Consider the following 12,892-nt stretch of genomic DNA (forward strand, 5'->3'; position numbering starts at 1 on the left):
AGTGAAAAAGGAAGGCTAACATGAAGCCACTGCTATACATGGTGCGTATCAGTGCTTCAGGACTGCTGTCTGCCACTGGAAGGGATCTTCTGAGCACTGAGTTGCTGCTTGCCTGCTGCACACCCAGATCTGTAGCCCATCTCTCCAGAACTGCCTGGAGCTCCTGAGGGCTACCCAGGAGTAGGGCAATACCATGACTGATTCCCTTCTCAATGCCTCTAATTATGCAGTGGGTCTCCTTTGATTGTAGGATCACTTTGAGAAGGATGAAATGTTTCGCTGTAGATGGAAGCAGGGTTATAGCCTGGACTAACAACCTCCCCCATGTTTCTTCAGCACCTTTCTTGCTATTTAACTTTTCTCTCCTAGGCCCTCTGAGAACTGATGTTTTGCACTTTGCACCAGAGACATTAATTTATCTGCAATTATGGGCAGTAGAGAAATGCACCTGCTTTTATTGTACAGGGAATCCTTGCAGCTTTTTTTTTTTTTTTGCTGTGATGTGCGGATGGGTACAAGGTAGGTGTGAAATCTGATTGGCTTCCTTGTAACTGAAAGCTCTCTGTGTATTCAGTAACAGTGTGAATGTTAGCTTTAAAGAATTGTGATGTCAGCAAGAAAATCTCAATCTGAGCTTAATTATTGATAAGAGCTGTACAAACCAACTTCTGTAGTAAGAGGCCATATAACCTTTTCCATTTTAACTGTTAGGGTTAATTTTTAACTGCTTCCCATGGTTAAAAATATCCATTTGCTGTAGTATGTAAAACTATATCTGTGTTATTCATCTGTGCTCATCTTTCCCTCTGCTAGTGGGGAGATGTTTTTAGGACTGCTAGAAGTCGATCTCTAGGCAAACTGCTGATTTTCACGAAAAAGAGAGGTTGAGACATGAGGATTGTCAGGTGCTACATGTCAACGAGGAGCAACACATCCTAGATCTGAATGTCCCGACTGCTCTACTCCAAGTGGGGTGTGAACCCCAAGGTTGCAGCACGGATTCATTACCCTTGGAGAGTTTCACATGCACGTGGCATCAGCGAAGCTTTGTTTGACCTGACAGTATGATGATCAAAGCCTGGTTGTAATGTTTAGTTCCCAAACGACCAGGGTCCTAGTAAGGACAGTGGCATAGAAGGCAGTTGTCTGTCCATGATGACAATTCACACATGAGAAGCATGAAATGTTTCGTGGAATAAAAATTCAGATATATTGAATGCTTCCTTGAAACCAGCTGAATTTCAGGTAGCTGTGCTGTGGGGGTCACCAAGGTGATCCAATTCTGAATTCTCCAACTAACCACAGACCCAAATTCATCTGTGTCCTGTTTCAGTGCTGTCATTTTCTGCCACTCAGTGATCACTGTGAAGTGCTGGGTTGAGAGCTGAAAAAACAAAAGTAAAAGCCCAGTCCTAGCCATGGTACTGGAGGAAACTTGACTGAGAGCCTCAAAAGCAGAGCAGCTGGAGAGCACACGGTGCTGCTACCTGTACGAGCAGCTCAGAGCTCAGGTGGCTTGTTCCTGAGACAGCTGGGGAATCTGAGCTCCAGGCAAGGCCGTGCAACAAGTCTGTCAGCAGTAGCGGGGTTAGTTTGGGATGCAGTTGATTCTTTCCAAGGAAGTGAAATGCCGGATTGCAGTTTTTCCAGTTGCCTCAAAGGCAGGTCAGCTTTGTTAGAGAGGGAGGGGACTGTCTGGCTGCGCCCAGCCCTGCAATGCGCTAGCTGAGCACTAAGCTGCCTTAAACACAAATTCCTCCTCTGTAGTGGATTTGCAAGGAGTCCAACTCCGACTTGTAGCAAAGCAGTCACAAGGTAAAACAGATGTGTATGTAGCCATCAGCTTTTTGGGGCAGGGATTGGCTTTGGATCGGAGCTACGAGCAGTTACAGCAAGAAGAAAAGAGCAGAGATCTGTTTATGTTATGGCTATGCTGAAAAATCTTCCTGTGCCCATGGGCAGGTGGTAGTCTGAAAGTTAGTTTCTTTGTCTGCAAAGTGTGGTGCTCTCCTAATTCACACAAATGTTCCCACTTTTCTCCCCAGATTTGAGGCGAAGGGTTTCCTTCTCACACCAGACTAACCTCACTGAGGAAAATAGAGGAAACCTCCCTTGGCTGCAGGAAAAGGTGTTTCGTTCCCTGCTCCGTGTTGCAGTGAGCTTAGGGTGATAGTCGGGAGCAGTGCAAGGTGGCTGGCTGGTCTGAGAAGTTGGATCTGTGTGCAAAGTGTCCGGGAACGTCGACAGGGAGGGTGTGCATGTTCTCATAGGGACACCCAGGGAGAAGACCAGCCCACTCCTTCCACATACCTGTGGAAAGCACTGCCTAGCAAGCACCTCTGGGCAGCAGCAGCAGAGCCTCTCGTCTCTCCCAGGCATCTCACCATGGTTCTTTTCATCAGAAAGCTTCTGATAGCTCCCAGAGCCTTCGTTGGGCTTCTTGGCTTAATGCTACTTTTCCTCACCATTACTAATTTTAGCTCCTTGTTTGGCTTGGAGAAAAGCGTTTTCAGGTAAGAGCCCAGCTTCCTTGCAATACACGCTGCCTGGATATCCTCTCTTTCATTCCTCCCTCCTTTTACCCTGGAAGTTGCACTTCCGATCGGAGTTAGGTGCCCGCTTTGCTTTAGCACACCACGTTGTATACAGTCAGAGCACGCTGCTAGAAGCTCGCAGGCTGAAACTTTCTGCTGTTGGATCACCAGCTTCTAGTGTTTCCTCGCATAGCTGTTCAAGAAAGCAGCTTTTGTTTTACTGACTCTGTTTTCATAGTTTGGCACTGCATCGTATTTGCTTTTACCTGGTGGCTCCTGTGAGGACCTCATTCAATACTAGTCCAGATTGCATTACTGGGATTGATTTCCTGGGTTACCTTTATGCTTAAAGTGAGCTCTGCATTTAATTCTGCATCTAATACAAATATGCAGTGTATTGGGACACTCGTGTCATGCAGACACGATAAATACAAATAGGTTTTTTTTATATAAATGATTAAGTAAATCCTACAAGAATGGGTGTGGAGGGAATTACAGTGTAGACCACGGTAGTGTCTCTGGTACTGTTGTCCAGAAGCTCGTTCTTGTGTTAAATCAGCAGATAACTGAGCTTGTCCTACTACAAACACAGTTCTCACATTGGTGCCCTGTGTTGTGTAGGAAGCACTGCTCCCCAGCCTCCCCACCACCCCTGGGTGCTCCCAGCTTCCCAGTGAGCTCATCTTGGGGGGGGGTTACTTTTTCTGGAAACATCCATATTTTTGAAATTTTAGATAAAACACAAGGCACGAGTGGTATGTGGCTATCTGTTCAATTTCTGTACTTTTATATGCAACATAAAACACAGCGAGCATCATTTTAATGGTTTACTTGTTCCTGGGCTCTGTAAATTGCAAAGGAAAATGACAGTAAATATCGTTGTGCTTCTACAGCTGTTTGCCAGCTGGATTCTAGAACCTGAAATTTGGTGGGCTGGGCTGACCAGTTGTCTGGATTGGGAGAGCAAGGTCCTGTGTAGGCACAAGCCACGGGGATTTGACTGCAGGAAGCAAGGTTTTAGATATGAAGCAAGGTTTTGGATATGAAGGGCCTTCACTTTTGCATTTTGCTCTCTGTTTGGCTCAGTATTTGAATTTGAAGTGTAATAAAGCTAGAACGGAATCTCTTCCCTGTGAGATAACACGTGTGTGGGGTGAATGGTTTGTCACGCTGTCCCATTTCATTGTCCTCTGTCTTTTAATTTAAAAAAATTAAACATCTTAAAATTACAACAGAAAATCATTCAGGGATTTAAGAATTGCCAGTACAACCTTACCGAACTTCTCTTTATGTAGAGTATAATTAAAAACTTCCCTTTTATTAGGTAGCATACAGGAGCACATTTAAACATGAAGCACTGTGATAAAAAAACAACTGCTGTGTACTGGGCTGAAACTGGCTAAAAGAGAGGAGGTAGAGGGAGAGCTGATAAGCCAGTTACCAGCATGTCTGTCCAATAGAAATGATGTTGGAAATGTCCAAATATCTGATAAAAACTGATTTTTAAAAGTCTCCACAGGCTGATAATTTCCTGGCCACTTGAATGAATGGCATACTGCTCTGAAGCTTCAGCAGCAAGCTGCTCTCTCCAGCCTGCTATCTGTGGAGTTGTTTTTTTTTTTTTTTCCCCATTTATCACCTTGGAAGCAGCCCACAGCATCATGTAACAACTGCGTCATGCAAACAAGTGCGTCACGCAAAGGGCAAACGTAGTGTGAAATCAGCCCGCCGCAACTCCGCTGCTTTATCCTGAGAAGCTTTGCCGTACGTCCGAGCTCAACCACAGCATTTTTTCAGCTTCCTTTTTCCTGTTCCACCCTTCAACCATGTGTAGATAAGAAGGAATGTTTGGGACAAAATCCCACTGCTTTTTGCCTGGGTGATTTTTCTGGGTTTTGTCTCAGTCTTCTTGTCGCAGGTGGCTCTTCTGCTGTTGGCAGCCGTATCAATGGGGTTGCAGCAGGCTGGTGGCCGCTCACTAGTGGGGTCCTCTCGGGCTCTGTTTTGGGTTTGGTCCTCTCCAATGTTCTTATAAATGATCTGGATGCAGGACTGGGATGCATACTAAGTAAGTTTGCAGGTGATGCTAAATTAGGACCTGTTGACTCCCTCAAGGGTGGAGAGGCTTTGAAGAGAGAGCTTAACAAAATAAGAGGGCTGGGCAATCACCAACTACAAGATTATAAAGAAAATGGTAACAATAGGACTATTTTATGGCCGTAATTTCCAATCTTGTAAGTGCAAGCCGTGTAAAAGAAGTGACATATGGTAAAGGAATGAATTTCACTTTTTATCAGACTTCCCTTTCTGAGTCCCCTCAGATCTTCATACTCTGCTGCTGCAGCTCCTGGCTCTGCTGGCGAAGAAGGCAGAGCACCAGGTGGCTGTCTCCACGATGCGTCCCATGTCCTGAGCTCAGCATCTGAGAAACACAATCCTACAGTGCCCTGCGGACATTGCTGGGGTGTCCTGCCCACTGCTATTCTCTGCTGGTTTGCAGTTGCTGCCAATGTGGAGGATAATTCATGAGCAAAGTGCCAGAGAGGAGTATGTAGTCTCCCAGATGAGCTTGCTTTGTGTGGAAATGAGCAGTGTTCAGGACAGAATGGGATGGGAATTTGAATAATGCTTTGGTGTGGCAAATATGTAAATGAAATTGAATTCAGGCAGCGTCCTGCAGGGAAGGATGTGTTGTGTTGCTTCCCTGCAGAAACTCGGTGGCAGATTTGCTCTGAAGTGCAGAGTGAAAAGCAAAAGAAATGTGCTGGAAGCTGCTAAGTGTGTGTGATGTGTCTGCTTTTCCTTCATTCAGGCCGTTCAGTATTTTCCAGCGCGCCCCAGCTGTGCAACGAGTGGACACCCAAGAGCAACAAGGTTCAGACTATTCTGCTAATGGGAACGCAAGTGGAATTTCAGAGGTGGATTTGGAGAGAAACGCTACAAGGCTTGAACAAGGTACAGCTGAGAGGACACCAAGCTGGGAAGAAGAGGAGCAGAAGAACACAACGAGACCACTTCCCAGGGTGGAGGAAGCCAAGGAGAAGGTGACTGTGAAACAGCCCCCTGAGGTGAAGGGAATCAGGAGCACTACAGTGGAAACAGCCACGAGGGTGGAGGGGAACAAGGAGAAAACAGCAGCAAGATTGGCTCCAGGGGCAGAGGAAGCCATGCAGAAGGTGACTCTGAAACAGCCCCCTGAAGTGGAGGAAATCAAGAGTACAACAGTGGAAATAGCCTCAAAGGTGGAGGGAAACAAGGAGAAAACAGCAGCGAGACTGGCTCCAGGGGCAGAGGAAGCCATGCAGAAGGTGACTCTGAAACTGGCCCCTGAGGTGGAGGGAATCAAAAATACAACGGTGGAAACAGCCACGAGGGTGGAGGGAAACAAGGAGAAAACAGTGGTGAGACAAACCCCAGGGGGAAAGGAAGGGGTAAATGACAAGACAACGCCAAAATCACTTCCCAGGGGAGAGGGAATCAAAGAGAAGACAACAGAGAAACCATCCTCTGGGGTGAAGGTAGCTCATGGAGACAACACAACCAAAGACAAAACAACACCAAAAGACCCTTCGCTGTCAGTGAAAACCGTGCAACCCGTGACTCAGACTGCTGCAGTGACAGAAAAGAAGAGACTGAGGGCTGCTGACTTCAAGTCTGAGCCACAGTGGGATTTCGAGGATGAGTACCTGCTGGACAGCTCGGCTCCACCAGCGGTAAGCGTGATGGCCGTGCGTGTTTGTCCATGTTGACCTCCTTATCTGGGAAATATCTCTCCTTCTAGGTGTGCCACAAGGTGATCCTGCTCTTAGGTGCCTTGCTCTATTGCACAGGCACACAGTGCCTTCATCTCTGTTGTATGCAGCCCAGCTAAAAACCAAATAGACACACAAAAACAAAACAAAAAAACACACACAAAAACCCCACAGGGTCATGGGGAGGGAACAGGAGCAGGAACGCATCTGAGCATCTGCTTACCCAAGTACGTATTTATCAAAGCAAGTCAAAAAAATTTTGGCAGCAGGGAGGAACCTGACGTGCTCGTGCTGTGCTATAAAGGAGGATGGTGAGGAGGGTCTTGCAGGAACGGAGGCTTCCTTAGTTGCTTGTGCTGAAGTCAAAATAAGGTCAGAGCAAAAGCATTAGATGATGCGTGATAAGCAGTTGCGTGCCTGCTCTGGAGGCAGTAGGGTGGAGACTGTTTCCGTTTTTCATGTTTTTTATTTGTACTGGTGAAAATTAAACTATGTGTGGGTGTGCCCCATTGGAGTACCGATGGTTAAAAAATAACTTTTTTTTTTTTTTTACTTGTTTATTTTAAGGAAGATGGGAGTCTTTACCAGGTGCTGGGGATTCACCTTTTCCACCCTGTATGTAGAGCAGGCAGATTCTTTACCCATCTTTACCAATCTTCTCCCATTGCCATACGCCATGGTGCTGGCACTAAGGGTGAATGCAGATGTTGCTTCAGGGGTCTGCCAGGGCTGCAGGCACCGTGTTGTTCTGCTCACACCCCTCCCAGTGGAGCAGGGGCTGCTCCTGAAAAAGTTAATCCTGTTCCCCAACCTCAGGGTGCCCAGGATGCCCTGGGAGACATACGGAGAGCAGAGGTAGCTGAGCTGGGCTGATAAAAGGTCCTGGGACAAGCGTTACTGCTTTGGAGTTTTCTTTTTGAGCTCTCTCTCCCTTGTGGCATCTTTCTGTGGTGCCATTTGCCCCTTTTGGCAGTGAGTGCCATTCTTTTGCTGACAGGGTGTGCATTGAATTGCTTGAAAGGAGAGGCTGGCCCTTCTGTTACCCAAAGATCTGTGATTCTTTTACCCAAAGATCTGTGATTCTGCTAAATGCGAGGCTTGGCTGTTAAACCCTTGAGCTCGCATTCTGGCCCAGCCTTGCTGAGACACAGCAGAAGGGCCTGGCAGACGATCAAGTCTGTAGAGCAGGATGTGCATCTTTGTTCCTGGTCTCTCCTGGGCTTGAGTCACCCAAAATACAAATGGGAGTGGGTGAAATAGGAGGCTGAGTGTGTACACACCATCAGGTAATCCCTGACCCCTCCTGCCCAGCGTTACTGCGCTGCATGCCTCGAGGTTAGGTCACCAGGATCCTGCTGCTGGCTCCCAGATGCTCCCGTCCTCCCCAGTGAGCCGCAGAGCACGTGCACCCATCGCAGAAGCTCGGAGCAGGAGCTGGCAGAGGAACGTGAGCCGACAGCTTACAGCGGGAAGCTGAGAGCGTGTTCTGCTGTCAGCGGGGCTGCAGGCCATCTGGGCGTGCAGAACGGCTGATGGAGTGTGAAAAACCCTTCCCCGGCGGTGGAAAGAGGAGGAAATACACACGGGAGGGTCTTTAGGGAGGGTTTGGATCTAGACAGCACGCATAGGGTCTTGCTCCCAAAGCTGATCTCTAATTGTGGGAGAGGGGGAGTGACTGGAACCACAACAACCTGGTTTGTGTCCTTCCCTCTGCTCTTAGCTATTCCTCCAGCCTAGCTGTGGAGGCACAAGGAGGAGCAGGCCTTGGACAGTATCAAGTACAGCATGAGCCAGCAGGGAACATCCTCGTCTCTGGACGTGAAACATGCTGCAAATGAAACGATGCCAACGTCAAACCCTCCACAGTGTTCTTCTCATTGTGCTGCTGTGACAGGCACGATGTCACCGTCACCTGCAGCACGGAGCCCAGCTCAGCTGTGGAGCGCACCGCAGGGCTTTGGCCATGTCTGGTCATTGCTGGGGGCTTGGGGTGGACACACAGCTCCACTCGGTCTTCTTTCATCTTTTGGTACTAAGTATTTGGTGAAGGTGTCTGTGAAAAAGCCCAAACTGACTCCGTGGAAAATCCACAGCAGTGGACTCGAGCTCTCCATCTGCACACGCAGGCTAACACTTGCCAGCTGCACTGAGCCCGCTCTTGTTAAGAGAATAAACTGACTTGGATTCCCTTATCGGCTACATGCCACCCTGTGATTGCTTTATGACATTGAGCAAGTTGTTTGCATGCTTTTCCTTATCTGTCGAGGGAGTGATAATGGTGATCTGATCCCCTCGCTTTGTCAGTGAGTGGATTCGTGTGTTGCCTGGGGCAAGGGCCTTGTGAGGTGCCTTATCTGGTGGATTCAGGTTAGACCCATCACAGGTGGGTTTTTGCATCAGGTAGAGGGGTCCAAAGCTGTTAAAAACATGTGAGCATTTTAGGCCTGTTGTTCTTATGGGGAAAGTCCCGGAGACCTGCAGTAATTCTGTCTTATCTGGCGGTGATTTTCCATCAGCTAATTGTTAATCTAATGCTGAAATTGTTCGTCATGTTCACAGTGATGGGGGCACTGGGAGGGATGGATCCTGAACCCCTGGAGCTTCTCTGGTTCTTTCCAGTACTCTCACGCACAGAGACACATGCACTGGCACTCAGGTTTATCAGCTCGCTGCTAATCAGCCCTTATTATTTCTTCTTTTTCAAGACCTGCTCCGAATCAGTGAAGGCCAAGGCTGCCAAGTCGGACTGGCTGCGAGATCTTTTCCTGCCTAACATCATGCTCTTCACCGACAAGAGGTACTTCAACGACAGGGAGTGGGACCGCCTGGAGCACTTCGCACCTCCCTACGGCTTCATGGAGCTCAATTACTCACGTGAGTCCCTGGGGGCACGTCAGGATGGGATCCCCAAACCTCCCACAGGAACTGGGCGCCAAATAGCTGCTGGCTGGCAGGATCTCCCTGTCAAAGGCATCAGGCTGGGCAGATCTTATGGGGGAAACTGTGGTGGTTTCCCTGGGTCCATCCCCGAGGCTCTTGATGCTAATTCTTCCCCATGTTTGCTTTGCAGTGGTGAAAGAGGTCATGACATTGCTGCCCCCACAGCCCCACCAGCAGCTGCTCCTGGCCAACAGCAGCAGAAACGAGTCAGCGTGCATTAGCTGTGCTGTTGTGGGGAACGGGGGAATACTGAATAACTCCGGGATGGGCCAGGAGATCGACTCCCATGACTACGTGTTCCGGTAAGGCAGTCTGATCGCTGCTCCCTTACAAGATGCACAGCCTGTTCTGGCTAGCAGCTAACTGCGCTGACTCTGAAGTGCCAAAATGGTTGGTGGCAGGAAAAGATGAAAAATCAAAAAGTTTTTTTCTCTTTTCCTGTTACAAACATGCTGCTAAGGTTTTTGCAAGGTCACCTGCTAACTCTGCTCCTCTGTTTATTTCCTTGGCTAGGGTGAGTGGGGCTGTAATCAAAGGTTACGAAAAAGATGTGGGAACAAAAACCTCCTTTTACGGATTCACAGCCTACTCCCTGGTGTCCTCTCTCCAGATCTTGGGACACAAAGGGTTCAGCAAGATTCCACGGGGAAAAGTAAGTCCGGTCCATGCTGTTTGCTTGCACAGCTTTGACAGGATGCTGTTAGCCTTCAGTTCTGATCTTGCTATGCGTGATGAGCAATGGGGCTGAGCTAATCCTTTAGCATTACCCTTGGCGAGGGAACCTGCATTGGCTTGAGAGTCAGTCTTCACAGTGGCAAGTTGCTTTAGTCCTACCCCAGCCCTTTAGAACAGACGAGAATTGGTCACTTGGACCTACAAAGATCAAGTCCCACTGCCTCACCACTTCAGGGCTAACAAACGTTAATGTTATTAATGGCATTGTCCAAATACTTACTAAACATTGCCAGCCACCTCTCTAGGGAGCACGTTCCAACGTTTGAACTCCCTCACAAACCTTTGGCATGTTGGAGTAGCTATACATCAGATGTCCTCTCCATTCTGCTTTGGTGGGATAATTAAAATATCAGAGGTGTGTGCCTGAAAAAGTCGGTGAACCTAGGTGCCCGCTTGCTTTTTGGTGCTACAGGGTGTCTCTCTCCTGTGCTGTTCATTAATGCTCATTTTTTGTCTTAGCATATCAGATACATTCACTTCCTGGAGGGAGCTAGAGACTATGAGTGGCTGAAGGCTCTTCTGCTGAACAAGGACATCAGGAAAGGATTCCTGAACCACTACGGGTAATCAAACTGGCCCCACCTCTACACCCTTCAGCGTGGAGCTCTTTGCCCTACCATCTTCCTCTCCACGGTGCTCAGTCCTGCTGAGGTGCAGGCCAGGGTCAAGCTGTGTTAAATCCTCCCTCCTCTTCCAGATTTATCTGGAGAAACGTATTATTTCCTCCCCAGCTATGAGCACTGCTGTAACCAATACATCTCCTTCTTAGAAATAGCTGGGTTTAGAGATGTGTGGCTTGAGCTCAGAGAAAGCTGTGGATGAATGCATGCTGTTGCTTGATTCAGTGTCTGTGCGTGGTCCTGCTCGTGGATGGAGGCCTGATTTCACAATGTGTTGTCTATGAGCATGCATGTTTTAAACATTTGTTTCCTGTTGTTGCTTTTCCTCCTGCATCTCTTCCCCTGCAACACAGGCTGTGGAGGCTTTCCCATCTAAGAAATGTTGCAGAATAACTTAAGAGTGTTTGTGATTCTTCTCTCATCACCAAGTGCATCAGGGCTGATGCTTTTCAGCCGTGATGAAATACAGAAGCTTGTCCTGAATCTCCATATTCCTGTCCGTAGGCAAAGGCCCCGGGATAGATTCGATGAGGATTTCACGTTGGACAAATACCTGGTAGTTCACCCAGACTTCCTCAGATACATGAAAAACAGGTGAGCTGGGGACCGTGTGCTTTGTGGCCAGCACCAGCTCTCTCTGGGTTCTCTCTTCCCAGGCTACTCTTGTAACTGCAGCTCAGCCACACCAGCAGACTGGGGGGGAGTTTCAGCAGTGTGCCAAGCGCTCGGTGGTATTGCAGGGGAAGGTGGTTGTGGGCAGATCCACAAACACCTCATCTGTGAGCTGGAGAAACAAGAGCTGTCAGACAGTTTGGCTGTCTGCATCCAAAAGAGGTCCCAGGCAGGTGTCGATGTTAGGTGTGGGCAGAGCATTGCTCAAGTGCCAGAGTGGTTGATGCAGTTCAGGACCAACCCTTCACGTTCCCCATTGCTCAGCACCCTGGAGGAAGGCTCTGTAACAGTCCTCCTCTTCTGAGACCCTGCCTTAACCCAAGGGGTTGGCTGTGCCCTCAGGCTCTTCTTCAGTATCCCATTCACCTGGCCTGGCTGTGCTTCTTTGTGTCCCCAGTCCTTTCCACTGTCGCTGTAAGATCTGCCAGCTGTGGGCCTCGTGGCCAGGAGGTGTAGGCAGACGAGTTCCCGTTGTGCCCTGCTTTGATTGTGTTTGCCCTTCGGTCTCCTTGAGCGCTACGTTACGCCTCCTCGATAGATAGCACACGCAGTGCCAGATGGCTCACACTCCCCTGCTTGTCCTGCTGTCTCCCCTCTGACTTGGGTCCTTTCCAAGGCTAAGAGGGCTCAAATGCTATTTTTTTTTCCTTGCTCCTACCTTCCTAACAACTGCTGGCACAAAACACGGCAGCTCGCAGTGGGTTTTGTGACCCTCCTTCTGCAGAGCAGGGCTCGGTGCAGGTTTGCAGGTTTCGGTGGAGGGGATGGGAGCATTCTGGGCTGGCCTTGTGCTTTACAGCACTACCCACACGTGAGCACAGTCGTGGCTTATCTGAAATGCTCGGCATGGCCACAGGCTGCTGCAAGGAGGGAAAATGCCACATGAGCCAAGGAGGACAAGCCATTCCCAGCTTGAACCAGCACAACCAGCAGCCGCTCCACGCTTTCTTCTCTTCTGCTGCAGGTTTTTAAAATCTAAAAGTCTGCAAAAACATTACTGGCGGCTGTACAGACCCACAACGGGAGCATTCCTGCTGCTGACTGCCCTCCACCTCTGTGACCAGGTAAGGGCATGGTGATTCTTGCACGCAGCCCAGTCTGGAAGCAAGGACAGGATAACAGGGCAGAGCACGGCTGGCCCCAACCCTGACTGTCATGTGCCTGGAGGTTATATGGCTTCTGGTCAGCTGGGAGGGAACAGATTCGGGACAAGAGAAACAACCCTGGTATAGTTCACAGGGCCTGAGGGCTGTCGTGCTTCCCAGGGAGACATTTGAGAGGAGATCAGGCTCTCTGGAGCCTCTTTTCACAGTCTAGTCCATCTTGGATGCCCATGCAGGGCCACTGAGGGGCAGCCCTGACTTGCAGCCCTGTCCTGTGCTCCTACCTGTTTGGGAGCTGTGTAGGATTTCATTTCGCTCCCTCTGCCTTTGGTATCTCTCCCCACTGAGCCCTCTGCCTTTCCCAGGTGAGTGCCTATGGCTACATCACGGAAGGTCACGAGAAGTACTCGGACCACTACTACGACAAGGAGTGGAAACGTCTGATCTTCTACATTAACCATGACTTCAACCTGGAGAAGCAGGTGTGGAAAAAGCTGCACGATGAGAATATCATTAGGCTCTACCAGAGATCCTGA

The 12,892-nt window shown here is 49.0% G+C and overlaps 1 protein-coding gene across 1 annotated transcript; it reads left to right on the forward strand.

Moving 5' to 3' along the window:
- Positions 1 to 508: 508 nt before the first annotated feature.
- Positions 509 to 12,892, forward strand: ST6GALNAC1 (ST6 N-acetylgalactosaminide alpha-2,6-sialyltransferase 1; the record flags this gene model as incomplete). The annotated part of the gene is made up of 9 exons (XM_084298334.1): positions 509 to 519; positions 5,347 to 6,247; positions 8,992 to 9,160; positions 9,357 to 9,528; positions 9,740 to 9,878; positions 10,421 to 10,524; positions 11,086 to 11,175; positions 12,218 to 12,317; positions 12,722 to 12,892. The coding sequence occupies 9 exons, from the start codon at positions 509 to 511 to the stop codon at positions 12,890 to 12,892; spliced, it is 1,857 nt and encodes a 618-aa protein (XP_084154460.1).

This window comes from Netta rufina (genome assembly GCF_964035555.1).
Source record: "Netta rufina genome assembly, chromosome: 19".
NCBI classification, from domain to species: Eukaryota; Metazoa; Chordata; class Aves; order Anseriformes; family Anatidae; genus Netta; species Netta rufina.